Source organism: Castor canadensis, chromosome 9 (genome assembly GCF_047511655.1).
Source record: "Castor canadensis chromosome 9, mCasCan1.hap1v2, whole genome shotgun sequence".
Lineage (NCBI taxonomy): Eukaryota > Metazoa > Chordata > Mammalia > Rodentia > Castoridae > Castor > Castor canadensis.
In genome coordinates, this window is record NC_133394.1 from 117,277,563 (window position 1) to 117,298,919 (window position 21,357).

The 21,357-nt window shown below is 33.0% G+C and overlaps 1 protein-coding gene across 3 annotated transcripts in view; it reads left to right on the forward strand.

Moving 5' to 3' along the window:
* The first annotated feature begins 20,532 nt into the window (after window positions 1-20,532).
* Window positions 20,533-21,357, forward strand: part of Gabra2 (gamma-aminobutyric acid type A receptor subunit alpha2) — a 166,268-nt gene continuing 165,443 nt past the window's right edge. For all 3 annotated transcript variants that reach the window (XM_074042327.1, XM_074042322.1, XM_074042326.1), the window contains exon 1: window positions 20,533-20,551. In XM_074042327.1, coding sequence (XP_073898428.1) covers window positions 20,535-20,551 — 17 coding nt within the window. In that variant the 5' untranslated portion in view covers window positions 20,533-20,534. The remainder of the gene's footprint in view (window positions 20,552-21,357) is intronic.

Here is a 21,357-nt window from a genome sequence, read left to right on the forward strand (position 1 = left end):
ACATGACCATCTTTGGAAGGCCATCATTCTACTGCTACAAATAGTAAAAGTAAAGGAACAAAGAAGAATACACTTACATATATGAATCTGTTTTAGGATAGGGAGGAATATTGCATACCTGGAAACAAATGAAGAAGTAATAAAAATATTAAAAGTCTATGATATATTTGATATATTATAAGAATTTTTATAAATGCCACAATGCATACCCACCCAGCACAATAAAAAAATAAATAAAAATAAAACAAACTTAAAAAAAGAAAGAGATGGATAACTTAATAAAATGATGAGAAAGAGCCTAAACAAATAATCAACTAAAAAAGGAAAATGCAAAAAGCCAACAAAATTCATGAAACAATATTCAAATTTGTTAGTTTCAAAATGAAAACTTGTACCACTTTTCTTTTTCATGAAACAATATTAAAAAACTAGTTTAGACTAATAGTAATGAAATAATAATAGAACATGTCTGGCTAACAAGCACGTGTATGTGTATACCTGCATATAGCTATACAACCTAGATCTATATGTTTAAACTAAGGATCAACTTAGTTTGGCCCTGGGATGTGTTAGTATGGCCTCCTGGCTGTGTGTTTACAAACTCTAGCTAAGATTGATGTTTAAAATATTTAAATAAATCAAAATTTCATGATGCTTCATGGTTTTAATAATATCATCATATAAGAAAATTTAATTTCAGTGAAATTCTATAAATAAACATAATTTTTTTTTGGAAAATAGGAATAATCTGTCATTTTTATATCATCTATGATTGATATTAAAGTAAAACAGCAGAGCTGAGCAGTCTCAACCAATATCATGTGACCCACAAAGACTGAAGTGTTTATGATTTAGACCTTTACATGACAAGTTGCAGATCTTGGTCTAAACATCCAGGAAAACTTGGCACACACAGAGAAGTCTCACAGAGTTTACCTATAGATTTAGGATTTGAGGTAATTTTTGTTTTTATAGTTTCCTCAACTTAAAATGTCCACAATAAATAGTTATTACAGCTAAATTTGGGGAAAAAAATGGAGAATTAAAATAACTCATATTTAGACTCTTAGGAATATTCTAACACCATTAGTTCCCTATGGTTTCTTTTTGTTTGAAGGCATCTGACTTAGCACAAGAGACAGAGGGGAATTGTTACCAATGACAGGGCCCTGCTTTCCTTTCCAGTAGTTTTTCTCAGCTTTCTCTCCCTCACTTTAGTCTCTAGCCACACACTTTCTCTCTCTCAGTTCTGCAAATAAACCAAGCTCATTCTGTCATCATGGCTTCTACATTTGTTTTTCCCTGAAGAGCACTTTCTCCAGATTTTCACATGGCTGACAACTTTGTCACTCAGATCTTAGCATGAATGTCACCTTATGAGAGCTCTTTCTCGATTCCTCTGTGTAATGTTGTAAGCTATCACAGTCAGTCCACAGTTCTCTGGCTTATTTTCCCAATATACTTATCATAATCTACTTTATGTTCTTTGTTTGTTTTCATTTGTGTTGTCTGTTGCTGTGTTAGAATTTAAAACCTATCAGAATAGAATCCTTATCAGTCTTTTCTGACTACTGTATCCTAGAACTTTGGGCAGCCAATATTAGATCATTAAAAAATGTAAAATGAATAATGAGCACGTCAAGTCAACACTATCTATCATCTATCTATCTATCTATAATCTACATATGTATATCTTTCATCTATTCTTAAAGCATCCCAGTGAAAACCAGGTCCATTATGGGGCTATCCTCTGTAACTCAACAAAATGCCTAATTTTGGTTTGTTATTTATTGACACTTGAATTTAACTCTACTAGTGACAGTAAAGAAAAGTTATTTACTCATATCAGATGTGATATACTACTGATTAAAAGGAAATGTGCAACTCTAAAAAATTTAGTGAAAATAATTAAGCAGGTTTTATAAAAATTCATATTACTTGGTGCCTACTAATAATACTTTATGGTTTTCTGACAATATGCTGGCATACAGAAAAAAATTATGAATGCATACAAAAATAACATCAATAAAACACATTTATTAGATCTCTGATTTGTGGTAAATGAGAAATGTTACTACTTTCAATAGGCATGTAGAAAAATGAGGATGTGAGACAAATGTAAAATAATTATTTTAAGGATAAACTGTTCTGTCAATATGAAGTTAAGATATGATAATAACCAAATTTATGAGAATCATACTCCCAATTCTTAACTGCTAATGAAAAAGCTACTCTTAAAGGTCAAAACCAAAATTTAATCTTTAGTCTATTGGATTTCTGAACTTTGTTTTAGTATCAAAAAGTTGAGACTCCATAGTTTAACCAAAAAGTAAGTTTCCTTCAACCCCTTGTTCTTATGTACTAAAATCTGATTCTCCTCTCAGCTGTAGTCTTGGGAATGTTGTCTACATTTTTTATACTATGTTTTCATAAAACATCATTTAAATGATCACAGAAGAACAGCTATCTCAGAAGGTTTTAATTAATTTGGGGCTTTTGGAAGAGGAGAAATACATAGAGGAAGCAAATTTCCTATATGCAGATTAGCTACATAATTTTACCCTGCTTCCCTTAAAAAAATGTTTATATGCTCAGTTCAATGCAAACAATGTTGTTCTATTGTGTGGAGAAAGATAAATCTTATTACTCAAAGATGTATTAAAGTCCAACATTGTGATTTTAGAGAGATGCAAAATACTGTCATTGAATAGATCAAATGTTTTTGTCCATATTACTTATGAATTCTTTTCAAAATGGAATTAATGGTAAAATTTGACAAAATTAATTTTGAATGCTAAATGCTATGGTTTCTTTCCCAACATTGTCATGAGGTCACCTAGGTCTATGCAAATTATTTCTTATCTATTTCTTCTGGATATAATATGTATGGCTATACTGTACTTCCTGTCTCCAATGTAGTCAAGTAGAGTAACACTACTAGTCTTGTCAAATGGGATATGGAAAGAAGTTGTGTGTACCATGTCAAGGTCAAGACATTTACCTACTGCATGCTGCATCCTGGCTGCATCATGTGCAACTCTATTTAGCACACGGCTCCCAAAGCCTGTCATCTATGAAGGAAGGTAAAGAGTAGAGCAGCCTCTCTTTCACCCACTGATGTTAAAAAAATGACCTACTATTTTCTTGAATCATTGAGATTTCTAGGGTTTTTTTCTTATCATACTAGCTTTTTATATCAAATAATTCAAAACATAGCATTGTGTGTAATAGTATTGATACCCAGCTATTTTCATGGTCAAAATTAATTCTCCTTTAATTCTTGTGGGCTTTTGCCCAAATGAACTGAAAAGACAACCTTTGTAGGAATATATACACTGAACAGTATAATAGACGAGGAAGAATATCCACTCATCTGTTCAACATGCAATTATTGAATGTCTCCCTCACGAAAAACACTTTGTTTACTGAATCCACAAAGATAAATTGCTGTAAGTACTGCTGTATATTTTAACCATGATCATATGATTCTGTAGCCAGTAGCCTTAGCACTGGTGTGCTGACTTGGGCAGGGCCTATTCTACAGGGTAGTAGCAGCAGATCCCTTGACTACTTATTTCTGTAGCATCTTGGGGAATCATTTATACAGGAACATATTTCTTTAGATCTCCCAATGACTTTGCAAACTATTTCATGATGCTATATATACTAAATAATTTCCTGCATGCACAAGCTTCAGTGATTTATGTTCTTTGAACCTGAAGCCTGAATCTCAAAAATTAATCTTTTCAAGAATATACCCACAACATTAGATCAAGGGCAAACACAACAAGGGGATTGGACTATGAGCACATGATAAAAGCGAGAGCACACAAGGGAGGGGTGAGGATAGGTAAGACACCTAAAAAACTAGCTAGCATTTGTTGCCTTTAACGCAGAGAAACTAAAGCAGATACCTTAAAGCAACTGAGGCCAATAGGAAAAGGGGAACAGGTACTAGAGAAAAGGTTAGATCAAAAAGAATTAACCTAGAAGGTAACACCCACGCACAGGAAATCAATGTGAGTCAATGCCTTGTATAGCTATCCTTATCTCAACCAGCAAAACCCCTTGTTCCTTCCTATTATTGCTTATACTCTCTCTACAACAAAATTAGAGATAAGGGCAAAATAGTTTCTGCTGGGTATTGAGGGGGGGGAGCGGGAGGGGGCGGAGTGGGTGGTAAGGGTGGGGGTGGGGGCAGGGGGGAGAAATGAACCAAGCCTTGTATGCACATATGAATAATAAAAGAAAAATGAAAAAAAAAAAAGAATATACCCACAGAAGTAACAACTTTTGACTTCCAGTTTGAGAACTTTGTGTTTAATATTCAGTATTATTTTAGGGTCCCACTTGGAAAATCATGTGTTTTGCCAAACCCAAATTCTGAAAAGATACTGAAATTAAACAGAATTCAATTACAAGATGATCATTTAGATAATTCAGGATAGGTTCATATTAATTACTTATTAATGAAATTAAATAGGGAAACTAAATTATATGAATGTGAAGATACCCAGAGTGCTACTAATCCAAGATTGAAAATACTGGTTTAAAAAAGATACAGCTATGTCGTGCTTGGCACAGTCACAGAGAAAACAATCATTTCAGTCAATTTAATTGTAATATTGTTATCAAATAAGATAATGATGCAGAAAAACTCTGTAAAGTGTACATTGTTAGTATCATCTACACAAATGCCTTATATCTTCAAATGCTGTAGAGACAATGGTCCAGTGTTACATTATTATAATGGACAGACAATATGCTGGATATTTTATTTGCTGAAGACAAAGATAGAAATTACATAAAGGACCCTTCACTCTATAGACAAGATTCAAGTCAAGTGGCAGCAGTGTAAACAGAAGAGTTGTCTAGTAATTGAATGCCCATAGGAGGCTCTCTGAGGGTCAAGATAGAGGCCTGCGTGTGGAGCAATCTAAATTACTGTTTCTCCTGTTCTACTTTACTTTGGGGAGCTTGAGCTGCCGTTATAACACCTTTCACCAGATTGAACTTGCAATTGAAAATAAATCAGTCTTGAGATGATTGAAATTACTATTGCCTGACTTCTCTCACTTTGTCATTCCACAGGAAACTGGTATTGGAAATGGATAGAGAATTAACTACATTTTTTTTCTTTTACATTTTGTAAAATGGCTTAAGAAAAATCTATTATAGCAACATTCTTCTTATGATCACAAACTTATGAATTATTAGAAATCTTAGCATATGCTTCCTATATTTATTTTATGGCTATTTCCCATAGATTAGCAATCCTGTGAATTCAATATTAAAATTTTCTTTGAGTTTTAGAAGTTATAACTCAAAAACATAAGGCATTTGACAAGCTATTAATATCTATGCTCATATATTAATAGTATATATTTCTATGAATACCATTGGCTTAGGTAGTTTTCATATAAATATGAATATTAATAAGGTAGATGATCTAAATTTCATGGATTATTTTCTAGATTAATAAACTATATTATACTTTCTTTGAATTCATTAATTCTATTTTTACCTTTTTCTAGAACTTAATTTTTTTCCCATTAATTTCTCATTTTGCTTTTTGAAGATAATAGGAGAAAAGGACAGTTGAGAAGCTTTTACTAACAAGTAGCTGTCTTTATCGTCCCTTTTTTTTTATACCTTTTTATCTAAGAAATCAATGTGTTCCTGTCAAACTTTCACTGTCTCTCTTTACTCTTTTTTCTTATTATTTTCTCTGCCCTCTTCAGGTCTCACCTGCATTACCTCATAGAAGCCCTGCCACTTTGCCTGTCAAATTCCATACGTAATTCACTTTTCTCATTCCAACTTCTACTTACTTCCTCCACCTAATTCCACCTTCCAAATGAGGATTTTTGCCATGCTTTAAGGATATGTACTTATTCCTATTGTCTTTTGAAATTTTTACTAAATCAAAAGTGTTCATCTTATGTAAACAAGTTGAGTGATTTAAGTGATCATTGTGGTCTAGATGTGGTTTGAGTGTATTCTTCAAGGGTCCTTGTGTTGAAACTTAATCCTGTTGTGAGACACTAAGATGGCAGAAACTGAATCGGACTGGGGTGTTTACAGGTAGGGTTTTGAGGGGTGACTAGAATTGAATGAAGTAAGCAAGGTAGAGCCCTCATGATTAAACATTTGTGGCTTTATAAAATGAAAGAGAGACCAGAGACACAAGCGCATGTATACTCCCTGTCTCTTGCTATGTGATGCCCTGTGTCACTTTGGGACTCTGCCAGCAAAAAGGCTGTTACCAGATGTAGACCCTTGAACTTGAACCTCCAGAATTGTGAGGAAAATAAACCTCTTTTATCTATAAGTAGTCAGCCTCAGTATTTGGTTATAGTAATATGAAAAGTATCACACAATGAACAAATATAAAGAAGTTTCTTTGCTACACAATAGCATAAAAATAATATCTAATATGCACTGTAAATTGCCATGCAGGCATATGCCAAGCAGTTCCCATGTGGAGTATAGTATCATTTTGGAGGCAAAGAGAGATGGCATTAATATTTTTAAGAATACTGATGCTTTATGAAATGACACAAAAGGAAATTATGGAAATCATTTTGAGAAGGCCTACTCTTAAGCATTCACTCATATTTAAAAACCTCTTTAACACAGTTTTGGTGATGTGGTCTACACATCTTCCTCATTTCCACTTGTGTGATTTTTGCCCATGTTATGTATTTGGCAAACAATGCCTCTTCTTCTCTATTTATATTTGCTCAAGACCACTATGATATAGGACCAAATTCCTTGCCCTCAAAAGCCTTTTAAAATTATTTCCACTATAGACTATGATGATTTAATTTTTGAGCCATAGTAGATATGCAAAATTTCAACCCCTCATTTAAGAATTTTATCTTCTATATCAATCAAGCTAGCTTTGTGATTGCAATGTAAACTTTTTTGGGGAAGGTTGACCTTTCCTAATTCTTGCTACTTACCTGTATTTATCTCTCTAGGATGAGTGAGTAGATACAATACTATTTTGTGTAATATCTCCTTATGTTTTACATATTTCCTTTATGTTTGACCCTGAGGTTTCTAGAGTAAGCATGGTGTCAGTATTCTTGGGTATACTTCAAAAGGACAGCAGAAGCATGGTCATTCAGTAGGTGACAGTGACAGCATGGTCACAGACACTTGACACTTCCACATTTTTATCTATAAACACAATTTCTGATGGCTTATGAATACCTCAGATAACAATTTGCAATATGTATTGAGGGGAGTACTTTAATCTGTATTTTAAAACAAATTTGTTGATATATAAAATATAAAACATAGCACATGTTTATATAAAGCATATAAAATTCGTATTTTTAAGATGAACATTTGATGTTTATATATATGTACACTTTGTAAAATAATCACTATGATTCAGCTGATTAACATAGATATCATTTGTGTGTGTCATGAGTTTGAAGATCTCTTAGTGAATTTCAAATATTGCTAGCCATCATCATTATTTACTTGTAATATGAACAAGTAGATAATATATGCATTTATCATGTACACAATACAATTTATATAATACTCAAGTATCCATAAAATATTTAATAATTAGATATATTAAAGCTTTAACCTTTGTTAGTTCTGAGTGAAGGAAATATGAAGGAATTTTCATAATACTTCATGAAAAGTTGAGATAGAGAAAATCACTTGCAAGATTTTTGTAAGACCAATAACAGTTTGGACCTTAACATAATTTTATTTGAATCCTGTATATCATCTTATTTCAATTAAATATTTTCTTAACAGTTTTTGGAACACAATTGACTTAAATTTGTGACCTTATTGTACATCTTTGCATGGAAGTTAGTTTTAAAGTTTAGTTTTAACTAATACTTTGGGTTTTATGAATTGAATTTAGGGCATTGCACTTGCTAGGTAAGTGCTTTACCACTTGAGCCACACCCTGGGTCTTTTCCAATCCTTTCGCTTTCAGTTTGTTTTTGAGAAAGAGTCTCACTAACTTTTTCCCAGGCTGGCCTTGGACTGTGATCCTGTATTTCCACTTCCCAAGTAGATGGAATTGCAAGCATGTGCCACCATGCCTGACTAAATACTTCAGCATTTCGTTATGTACATTGCTGTGTGTAAACTTATGAACTCATGAATTATATACACACCTCTCTGTGAACTTGTGCGTGATATGAGTCTTCTCCAGACAGATAGGTTCATACATAATATACTGCAATTACTTCAGACTGTGAGGATGACAGTCAGCTTCTGTTTCTTAAGGTTCAGTCAAAGGCAACACTCAGCAGAAGTATGTGGGGAAGTACCTCGAATTCTCACTTGGGAATTGGGGGGTGTTATTCCTGAACTTCTGATATCTGTGCTCAGTCTTTACACTTCTCAAGGAATGTTGTCCTTAGACCACTGAGTAAATGCCATCTTCTGAGTTTTCTTATTCTGCAAGAATCTGGTTATTCTTGGTAACATCCCAATCATTGCAAAATTTTTTCTCATCATAACAAAACTCAGCCCTCCATGTACAAATTGAACAAAATTTAACACATAGTATATAATCAAATATTAAAGGTTACAAACTCTTCTATTAATAGCAATAGTTCTGCAATTATAGTCATAACTTTATAAGGAATGCTTTCTTATTCCAATACTTGTTATATAATTTATTCATAAAAATTTATTATATATATAAGCGAATCTAAAATTACATGAGTCAATCCAAATCAAAATATTCACTGTACAATATGTATCCTTATGGGGAACGATTCTCTGAAATTAGGTATTGGTCCAGGTAATATTTCTTTTGTGATATTCAGAAGCAGAAAATAAGAGTAACTTAAAGATGAAAACAAGTATACCTTTGTGTCAATGTCTTGAATTTTATATATTTATTCATATACTGCTTCAAATTTGACTCTTCCCAGAAGGTAACAATTCTTTGAATTATTTTAAAAGGACAGCATTGAGGGCATATGGAGAGTGAATGGCCTCTCTACACTCTGGAAGATAACATTTAGAATTTCATTTTTAACTCACATGTGGCAACACTAAACATCATTGTTCTGTTTTCTAAGTGTATACTGCCTTCATGCTCTGTGTGAAAGAGTAGCATAGGAAAAAGCTATGATGGAAAGTGTTCTCAGAAATATTGTTACTGTACCTATAAATATAGTCCTTTTTGCTGAAGAGTGTAATCTTAAATTATTCTAAGTATAATAAAATCTAGGAAGTTTGTTACCACTAAAACAATAAATGGAGTAATTTAATCATTAGGAAAGTGTAGATCATGGATATTTGACTTTAAAATCTTATAGAGATGTAAAATAGTATCATTATAATTTACATGTAATGCTTTCTGTTTGGCTTTGCATAATCTTAACTCCATGTCCACACCATTCTGATGACCACATCTTGCTTTCACCATTGTTAAACATTGAACACCACTAAAACACATGCCTTAAGTCTTAAAGTTATGTTAAGTTTAAATATATGTAAATTAACTATAAATTACCATTTTGTTGGTAACTCTGCAGGTTAAAGTAAACCTTTAGAAGACACCATTTTTTTCTCAATAATATTGGTGCTCATCATTGTTTGAGAGGGGGTTAAATAAGAATTGGAAAACTGTCCTCTGTATGTGCAGGTAGAAGGGGAGTGGCAATAAGACTGAAACATTTGTACAAATGAAATGAAATCATAATGTGAATGTCATGGATCACATGCCTTCATTGGTAACACAGAAGAATGGATAGACAGATGTTAAGTAGATATTAGAAAGATAGACATACATGGTATAGATAGGTAAATAGATGATAGGTAGATAGATAGACAGACAGAGACACCAAGAGTACTCTAAAAACACATATTCACTATCTTTATTTACTTTTGGATATATAATATTCTTTTCTTGGTCCCTACAAAAAAGATGAATAAATTCTTGTTTATGATGTTACTTGTGTCTTCTTTCTCCCTCCCAATTCTCTCAATTTCTCAGGGGCAGGAGGTTAATTTAGTCATAATTCCCAGACTCTGGTTCACACCTCCTTGGTCAATTCACCCAGGGTGTAGTCAAAGAAATGTGGGAAACACCATGTACTGAGGACCTTACAGGCTATGTTTTAGGCACTTTCCAGAAATTTTCCCATTTCATTTTCACCGCAACTATAATTCACTTTGATTAGACACATTTTAGAAAAGAGAAAACTGAAGCTTAGGATGGTTAAGTAAATTTTCATGGTTTAAGAAAGCAAAAGGCTGTGGCTGGGTAATTTCTTGAGACTGAATCCTTTTTGAATGAATGAAATAATCCCTGCATAGATGAGAGAATGAATAAATTTGACACATCTGCCCTTAAAAACCTTATGTTTGCCATTGGGGGATATTTTCAATCTGAGAAAAGAAGAAAATTATGAAACCATTGAGAAAATCAAGTTTGCTTAGTAGTAAAGAGAAAAATGTTACTTAGATAAAGGGGATATGTGAAATTATAAAGGCAAGATCAATGTGAACCAGAGCTTTCAGGTCACAGGCAGCTAAAAATCTATGAATGAAGGTTTCAGCCAGTTTAGAAACACATGAGTAATATTAAAGATGAGAGATGTACTTGCTTGCTTTTTGCTTGGTTCAGTATGCACAAAATGAGTATCTGCAAATTGAGGCTCTGTTGTGCTTAAGTCAATAAAATGACAACAGGACAGCAAGGAAAATCTTTATCGTTCACAATGCCAATGTCCTAATCAATAACAGTATCAAAAATTGCAGTGACTGGCATTGACTATCAAGATGCACAGAATGAACCACAGAAGACTCCTTTCTGTACAGATGAGCTATTTTCCTCACATGATCTTTCCGGTTTCATGAAGTGGGTTCTTTCGCTATAAGCCTGGCTGGACTTTACCTTTATTAATCACCCAATTTTTGAAAATTCCTATGAGGTGATTTTAAAAAAATATCTGTTCCCTGGACTCTGTTATGGATAGAAATGAATCCATTTAAAAACCTTCCAACAGCAAGCTTCCTACACAACTTTTGTATGTTATTATGTTTGTATGAGACTTCATGTAAAAAATAGAATAATAATATTGGTTTTGTTGCATACTAAGTTGATTAGCTTTATTTATATAAATTGTATACATTGGTAAATTATATAAAGGGAATATGCAGTGAATAAACCATATGTATATAAATGTATGATTATTTATACATAAAACCTTCCCATACATGTTTGAAACCCTGGAGAACTGCCTTTATATTGTTTCTGACTTACATACAGTATTATCCTTGGCCTCATAATGTCTGTTAAACAAGACCTTTCTAGAGATCTTTAATAATGTACTAGTTTAAAGAAAAAAACCAGTATAAGATAAAAGTGTAACTGAATTCTCATTTACTGCTTTGCAGGATATGCTACAACTATTTTGTTTTATCACCAGCAAAGAAAATACTAACAGTAAAAAAAAGTTCACATTTTTTTCTGTGGGGTTTAAAATAAAAGATGCAAAGTCACTTATTTCACTCCCTGTCATTAAAAACACACTCAAAATTGATAGCTATTAGTACTGTTTTATTATTTTTCACATTTATAGAGCTTTGTTCAATCACAACTAATAAAAAAGTCACAATTCACAAAGAATGTTTGAAATGGGGAAAAAAAACTACTTAAATAGTTCAGACCACACAAATTGTATCTAAAATGCAATGCCCATTCCTGCGTACTGCTTGAAACATGGCCTTAGCTTAAATTGTATTCAGATGGATGAAATACATGCATTTATGGAACAGTTTTCACCTTGATTTTATAGCATTCATTCCCCCTCATTTGTCGTCTAGCACTTGACATACCTTAATGCATTTTTAATTGTGCATTTTATTAATTGAAATTTCAATTAATCTAAAGTTATCCGGGAAGATTAGAAGCTGCCAAATTTGTTTTTTCTTTGAAAACTACATTGTGCAGTAACATTCAGAGCTACACCCACTCTCCAGCAATTTTGAGTTGTGTGGAATGAGTCATACAGACATATGCATGTGTATTTTTATCTGGCTAGAAAATGTCATGCCCATCGAATTCTCAGTCTTCCAAATACATGCATTTCTGGGCGTGAGTCTTCTTTCTCACATGTGTGGAATGCAAGGTAAGGAATGCTATTCTGTAATGTAGGCAGGTTGTTTTTTAAATGATCCAACAAGGGTTATTTGGTGCTTTGAAAACATTCTTTTAAAGAAATCTATCATTGTATTTATAATTTTTAAATATTACTTTTTTTAAAACCTAAAATAAAAGAAATTATGGTTTGTTATTTAGCATACAAAGGGTGAAACTGCCTATTAACTTGAGATGTCTTAGTATCTGTTTGATTTCACAACCTATATAAAAAATATATGTATATATATATATATATATATATATATATATATATATGTATGTGTGTGAAAAAATAGATATGCCATGGATTTTCATTAAAAAAAATTAGGTGAAGAAATAATCTGATAAGACAAAAATACTTCTGAACAGTAAGAGAAATTTTAAGTGAAACTCCTAATTGGTTAATAAAATACCTCTCAATTTTCAACTATCATATTTTATGTCCTGTAACATTGATTTGACTATTATATATCACTAAAATAACTACTTACAAGTCTATTTATTACTTTCCTCATTGGAAAGTCACTTTATATGATTAGCTTTCTTTAAAGTTCCCTACCACTGGAATGTTTCTTAAAATCTTGAGACTATCAAATATTTTGGTTCACAATTGTTTCACAGTCTGAATTAACCATCAATTAACTGATTTTATAATATGTTGTAATTTTCTTAAAACACTCCCAAAAAATAAAGACAGGTTGCCCCTTTAGATAGAATATCTTCAAAACATTGTGAGAATAAAAACTGTTTCCCCTACACATAAGCATTTATCTCACCAACCCTTTCCTCCACCACCATTCCTAACTGAAAGTCACTCATTAGCCAGAGAATGAAGTTTCCTTGCAATCTGGCCTCAACCACCAGTCCAGTCTAGTCTACTATCCTCCAGGCATGACTCATCCTTTCTCAAATAATCACCACTTCCCAACTTTTCACATGCCTAATCTTCTGAGGGAAAGAAAATTGTTAAATTGACAGGAGTGTTGATGGATGGCTGGAAATGGTGAAAGATAGGGCTAGGAAGATGGATTGGATCTGAAGTATGAAGTTTTTCATCTTTTGGTTATCAAATTTGGATTATTTTCATAAAAATGCAAGTATATTTGTTATGTTTTATTAAAGAATTGACTTAGAATTCTGCTGTAGAAATATGAGTGAGGCAGTAGTCTACGAGAAAGTTGAGATGGAAAAAAATTCATATCCTGAATGAGGATAATGCTTGTGAATGCAAAGCAGGTGAAGGAGTGCAGTATAATGGTAAGAGCATAAATTCATATCCCATTTCCCCCACTTACTAGCTACACATTCCCACACAAGTTTTTCAATTCCTCCAAGCCTTACTTTTGTTATTTGTAAACAAGATAATAAAGGTACTGTTATGTATTTGTATGGGGATGAGAATTTTGATTAAAAAAATACTACAAAGTATTTAGCATAGAACCTAACTCATAATAAGTGCTCAAGGAATATTCATATATAAAAATTATTCATATATATATATGATTCATATGTATATAAATTATTAGTTATTGTATATAAATTATTATATAACATAAATTATTGTATGTATTATGTATATAAATTTATATATACATATAATTTGACATCATATTGGCCATGTTTGTCAAGATAGAATAATAATAGAAAATTATTCCAAGATTTTTAGCTTGAGTGTCTGGAATAAGAATGACATCAATAGAATTTGAGACAGCAGCAGGAGTAAAAGAATTAAAGAAGGAAGAGCATCTTTTAATAAAAGACCTTTTATTTATAAGACTGTTGGAATGGATCCAGGTAGCACTTCTTCGAGAGGCAGTTAGAACTATGGGCCTAGTTCTCAGGAATGAGCTACTAACTTACCATGATACAAATAGTCCTTGACAAATCAGATCATTGTGTGTTTATTGTTTTGTTTTTTTATTTTTACCCAGGGGAGAGTTTCATTAAAATGGTTACCATAGTCATATGAGAATCTAAGTCATCTTTGATAAAGTCTTATCAAAATAAATAAATACATAAATTTAATAAATACATTAAAATGTGCCTGAGAATTTGACTCTCCTTTCTATCACCTTAATAGGTAGAGATTTCACTACCAAACCTGTGGTTTCAGGTCCTGAGTCATTTCTTATACTTACATAATCAATTTGGAAGTGTAATGCAAACACAATTGTGTTTATTTTCATCTGTATAAAATGTTTAATTACTTAGTAACACTAAAGATGACTCAGGGACTCTCCCTGTAATCAATTCAGGAAAAAAAATCCTAATAATGGTGAATTCAAGAATTGAAGTGTACTGTTTGTGTTCAGTTGCAGTCTCAATGAAAATAACATCATTGGTATCTTGGTGATTGGCTAGCACACTCCCTGTAATAATTATTCTAAGATGTCCTTCTCTCCTCAACTTCCTCATTTCATTCCTTTACCTATTCCTTTCAAATTATATTTCTTCTTTCTTATGAAAACCAAGTACAGTTACTTAGTGTTTCTTATTGTATGCATGATGATTGGTATGATGTCTCTCTTCTCCAGGCTCTATTTTGCTTTAAGATAACTCTTTTTATGATTTTTTTCTTATGCCCATTTATAAGGCTACATGTCTCAAAAATGTGTCCTCCCAGAACTCCATCAAGTGACTTTCCAGTTATCTGTTCATTTTTAGCATCTTCAATTTCATTGTTTCTGCTCATAGATAAGTCTGGTCTACAGTTTCTGACTCACTTAATAATGAATGTGCATCTTATAATCAAAATAGACTTATTTTCCCTAAAAGATTAAAATACATGAGATAACTCAATAGTGAGTCAAAACATAAAATAATCCACATTAGTCCTCATTCCTATCCCTACACTGAAGTATTTATTCCTTATCATAACATCTTTACCTCTTATTTTCTTTATGCCTCATAAGATGCTTATCCTACATTGTCTAGTGTTAGATTCAATTTTATGTTCTGTCTGGCTACAAACAGGCACCTTGAAACCAGACTTTGTTTTTCATATATTCTTATCTAGGCATTGCTCATATATATAGATTTAATTAAGTATACTTAAAGCATGTTTTCACAGTGTAATAGCTGATATGTTATATGAACAAAGACCATAAAAGCTTGCATCATCATAAGATTTTCAGGCATGCTAGAACTGAAGAGAAATAACTTATATTGAGTACATTATTCTTAATAGAGTCCTATCTTCTGATTACATATATGTGTTATCTGATGGTCATTCAATAAATACATTAAAATGTGGCTGAGAATTTGACTCTCCTTTCTATCACCTTAATAGGTAGAATTTTTACCATTAAAAATAATCTTCTGGGCTGGCAAGTGCAGAGCCCTGAGTTCAAACCCACTGCCATCAATTAATTAATTAAGTAAGTAAAACAATAATCTTCTAAGAGAAGGGGGCAGTGGAGGAATTGCTGTTCAATGGATTTAGGGTTTTAGCCATACAGAAAGTTCTGGAGATCTGCTGTCTAACATTGCTGACAGTTAATATTATACTCTACATTTAAATTTTATTTGAAGGGTAGAACTCGTGATTTTTAAAACTCAAAAGATAAAAAATAATTTCTTTGAAATATGTAGGTCTTTCAATTTTCACAAATTTCTGATAAAATATGAAGGTCCTCTAAAGGCAGTGCATTTACTCTCAGGTCCTCTACACTACTGCTGCTCATTGAGTGGCCCCAAGAATACTGTGACATCTTTGTGAGTGATCTGCAATAAATGCAAAAATTGAAAGCTTCTGATTAAAAATATATACAGAAATTTGATATTTCTATACATAAAATAGTTACTCTGAAATAGATTTAAAGCTAAAAGAAAAATATATATGGTCTTTTTCCTCATAGGTAATTTGAAAAACACTGCCTTCTTAGCCTTTCCTTGAGAATTTGTTTACCAGTTCTTATAATCCTTGAACTTGGGGATATGACTTGATGCTTGAGAACTTTTACTGTAAGAAAATGGAAATCATTAATTTTATAATGGGGAGTGTCCTTGTGGAATTCAATGCCCTGGAAGATATCATAAGCTGGAAACCTAAAAAGGTATAAAAGTATATAAACATTTTAAAGTGGGTGGCACATTATGCTTTAACTAAGGTAATGGTGAAGAGTAGACCAGGGTCATCATCCATTTTAGAGAACATTTTGGGAAGTCATAGACCTCTTTGAAAATCTAATGAAAATACTGATTCTTCCCTATTTAAAAAAGAAGAGGTTAAATGATGCATAGAAACATTTCAACAAAATTGGAAATATTTGCTATTTGAGTCAGAAGTAGCGAAGTTAAAAGTAATGTACAGGGTGACTTTTGCATTCAGGTTTTCACCCAATGGCAGTTCGTTTTAACCTTAAATCAAAATCATTTCCTCACCATTGAACATGATGAAACATGTTTTATATTGCTACAGCTTCATTAGACACAGAAGTTGCTGCTTAGAGCAGAAATACATGGTGCACATGCTACATGGAATGGAAAATAGATAAGGGAGGAGAAAGCAGCAAGTCCTTGTAAACTGAGAAAAAAATGCTGCTCAGCAAGATATATTCTTTTAGCAGATATATTGCTCTTCCTCCATGGGGTCCACTCTTAATTTCCCGTATCCCCACCCATTAGTTAGGCTGCCTACTTCATCTGAATAGAATAACGTCCTTTCCTTATCACCTCATTATCTTAGGTGACTTTTATTCATTTTTTTTTATGATTGGGCATTCTTATGACAATAAAATTAATGCTGAAAATAATTGCTAATATGAATTGAGTATTAAGTTTATTAGATAGCAGTTACACATACACATATATACACACACACACACCTACAAATGCACACCCAATTCACTCTTTACAACAAGGGGATTGGACTATGAGCACATGATAAAAGCGAGAGCACACAAGGAAGGGGTGAGGATAGGTAAGACACCTAAAAAACTAGCTAGCATTTGTTGCCCTTAACGCAGAGAAACTAAAGCAGACACCTTAAAAGCAACTGAGGCCAATAGGAAAAGGGGACCAGGAACTAGAGAAAAGGTGAGGATCAAAAAGAATTAACCTAGAAGGTAACACCCATGCACAGGAAATCAATGTGAGTCAATGCCCTGTATAGCTATCCTTATCTCAACCAGCAAAAACACTTGTTCCTTCCTATTATTGCTTATACTCTCTCTACAACAAAATTAGAAATAAGGGCAAAATAGTTTCTGCTGGGTATTGAGGGGGTGAGGGGGAGAGGAGGGGGTGGAGTGGGTGGTAAGGGAGGGGGTGGGGGCAGGGGGGGAGAAATGAACCAAGCCTTGTATGCACATATGAATAATAAAAGAAAAATGAAAAAAAAAAACAAAAACATAAAAATACAACAGCTCCATAAAGGTGGAAGAAGAAAGTGATGCAAAGAAAGATTAAATAATTTGCTCAATATCACATGGCATTTAACACAGAAGAAGTCAGATACTATCTTTGCTGAGAATTATAAGACAGATTAGTTTCCTCTCCTGTATGCTCATAAGTCACCATGCATGTTCTTATTATAACTTATCATAAAATAGGTTATAGTTACTCATTGGGGCACTAGACACCAAACAGACTGTGAGCTCCAGGAAAATGAGATCATTGGTTCATGTTTTTAATATCTAATTAAGGAATACCTAACAGCACAGAAGAGGTACTTTGTAAATATTTGTTGAATACAAGCATGAACAAATGAATAACTGTTTGGGTAAATCAATGAATTTTATAATTAAAACTCATATAATCAAAGGTTAAATAAATGAACCTCATGATTAACTACTGTCAGTAGAAACACAATTCCTGTAAGGAGGAAGTGGCATCTTTCTTTTCCACCTTGGCTAACCAGGGTTATTTCTGTTGTACATAGAACATCAAAGTCACATTTAACTTATCTACTTGAGGCAGATCCTGCAAAAAAATTAACATTTACAGCAAAAATCAACCAAGATGTTTAAAAGACCTAAACGTAAGACATGAAGCAGCAAAGCTAGAAGAATCTGTAGACAAACACTACGTTGATCTGGCATATATATATTTTGCAAAAATAAGTACAGTAAATAGGAAGAAAGTAAAAAGGAACCTTACAGATTGGGAGGAAATATTTGAAAACCATATATCTGATAAGGTGCTAATGCCCCAAATATATGAAGAACTAACACAACTCAGAAACAGAAAAATAAATAACCCAGTTAAAAATGAGTCAATGACCTGATAGAGATTTTTCTAAAGAAAATGGCCAACAGGTATCTGAAAAGGTGATAAACATCATTAATCATCAGGGAAAATGTAAATTAAAATCATTAGGAGATATCACTTTACATTAGGTGGGATGGCTATTACCAAATGTTGGTGAGCACAGACAGAAAAGCAACTGTTGTACAATGTTGATGACAATGTTGGTACACCAGTTACGGGAAACAGACTGGAGGTTCCTAAGGAAACTAAAAATAGGCACACCATATGACCCAGCAACCCTATCCTGCATATGTACCCAAAAGAAATGAAATCACCACCTCATAGAGGCACCTTAACTCCTATGATCATTGCAGCATTCTTCACAATATCCAATGTATGGGAAATAACCTTCCGTGGATGAAAAGGTAAAGAAATTATGGTATATATACAAATGGAATATTATTCATTCTTAAAACAGGAGATTCTGCCATTTGATCCTAGTGTTCTCCAGAGTCAACCTGGAGAACACTATGGTTATTGAAATAAGCCAGACTGAAATAAGGAGAGTGCTGCAGGATCTTACTTATATGTGGAACTTTTAAAAATTAAATACGCAGAAAGGATAAAATGATGGTTACCTGGGACAGGGGTTAGTCAAAGGAAATGGTAAATACAGGTCAAGGGATGCAAAGTTGTAGTTATGTAGAGTGAGTAAGATCAGAGATCTAATGTACAAGATGAGGACTGTAGTTAAAAATATACTATTTTAATGGACTTGGGATTTTTGCTGAAAGGGCAGATTGTAGGTACTCTTGCCACACACACATAAACAAAAATGTCATCATGTGAGATGATAGATATGTTAACTGATTATAATAACCATTCAATTGTATGCAAATATGTCAAAGCATGTTGTATTCCTTAAAATAGTCAATTAAATAGAACAATAAAATGAGAGACCATATTCCACTGATCTTGATTTTTTTCTCTGTACTAATTGGAAATTCCCACATTGTACATGAATCACTATAATGATTGTTCCAAAAGGGTAAAACTAGTCAATACTTTGTTTACTAATCCACATGGGTTTTCTTTTATGGAATTATCACTCTTACTCAAGTCAATTTAGTTCTACCTAATGACAACCTTGCTTAATGATGTAAATTCTGTCCATATAGCTCCTTTCTCATGACAACAGCTATCAGTAACCTGCTTCCAATCCTTAGACTGGTACTGAAGACTTTCCATAGTCAGTCCAAACTTGTGTGCTCCCTTATCTCTGACTTCCAATACATTGTCCTTCTGTTCTACATTCTCTGCATATTCCTTGTTCAATCTAACATAGTACCATGCAAAGGTAAAGAATCTCACTGAAAAATCTTTCGTCTTCCTTTGAGTAATAGTTGCAATATAAACCTCATCATTTTTACTGAGTGTTCAGGATGGTGCTGATTGCTCTTCCTTTCCAGTTTGCAGAATTGACTTTTGACAACACTAAGTATTGTGCTATCTGTGGCATATTTTTCTTGTCTTTTTCAATTTTTATTTTTTGATGCTTCTTCTCTTACTTGAATGATCAGCATTGTGAGGGTAGAGACCACGTAGGAGGTACTCAGAGCAGCACATAAATCCAGACACAAAATTTGCCAGGCTGAATCATTCAGCAGCTGCAACAGGTTTGCTGTATGTTTTCTCATCTTGGTATGAGAATTAGAAATGAAGAAATCTCAGTTTGATGTGTAGCAAATAAACTTGGGGTTTATGCCTTTTGCAATTTAATAATTCATATTTAAAATTAATGTTGTGCCATGATTCTTCCTTTTAGTTCTGGAATAGATAATCTGATTTTAACTGCAAGTAATAGAAATGGCTTCAATAATAAAGAAATAAAGTTGGCAAAGGAAAAAGACAAAGGCAAAAATTCAGATTTAGTTAATTTTGTAAATCAATGGGAACAATTGGTGCAAGGTTTCTTTTATCTGTCTGTACTCACCTTCACCCACTCCACCGAGTATCAATGCATCCCTTCATTGAAGAATTAGTGTCACAGTGGGAGAGATAGAATCATTTTTAATTTGGTGTCTATTTAGGAGTAAAGAAGTGTATTACAGAAGCCTCCAGTAAAATTCTCATTGCTTTTTAGCTGGAATGGGGTTATGTGTTTTACCACATAGAAATAGAAGGAAGAATGAGACCTCTAGAGATGGAATTTACAGCAGTGTAAGTATGGCTACCAGTAATTTGTTTTGTATCTGCAATTTGCTAAGAGGGTACATTTTTAATTGTCCTCACACACACAAAGATAACTATTTGAAGTGATGAGTATGTTAATTAACTTGATTGTGGTGATTATTTCACAATGTAAATGCATATCTAATCACCAAATTATGTACCTTAGATATATACAAGTCTTAATTGTCAAATATACCCCAATAAAATTAAATTTTAAAAACTTAAGACAAGAGAACTAAGACGAGACTCCTTAGTATGTAAACAGTTTGCTGTTGTTAAAATAATAGCCCAGTATTACCCAATCCATTATTAACCAATGCCACCCCTCAAAACAGGTAGACAATGCTCTTCTCCCTCTTAATTGCTTTCAAAGGATTAAATACCCAAACCACTTCCTGACTTTGAGATGTAAGGGGGGACTATTCACCTGATTAGTAGTTAGAATCCTCTTCCAAAACATTTTAGCAGCTGAATGTCAGTAAATTATATACAGTGTTTTCATTAAAATACTGGCCGTGGCTAAGCCTAGAAGTTTCTCTAGGGCACATTTGTAGAATAGTAAATTGAGACTAGATGCTTTCCTGAGCCAACATGTAAAGTTGGCTCCCCCCTCCTTCATGCTCCTTTTATTCACCTAACTATGTAACATCAAACCTTTACCAGAGGCCTGGAGCTAGGTGAAAGCTGCTCTAAGAAGTGTTTTATCATCAGTTATGCTGGAGAGGAACTTGTTCACATAAGTTTTAATGTGTGGATTAACTATTAAAAGTAGAAGGAAGGACATTTTGGTCTTA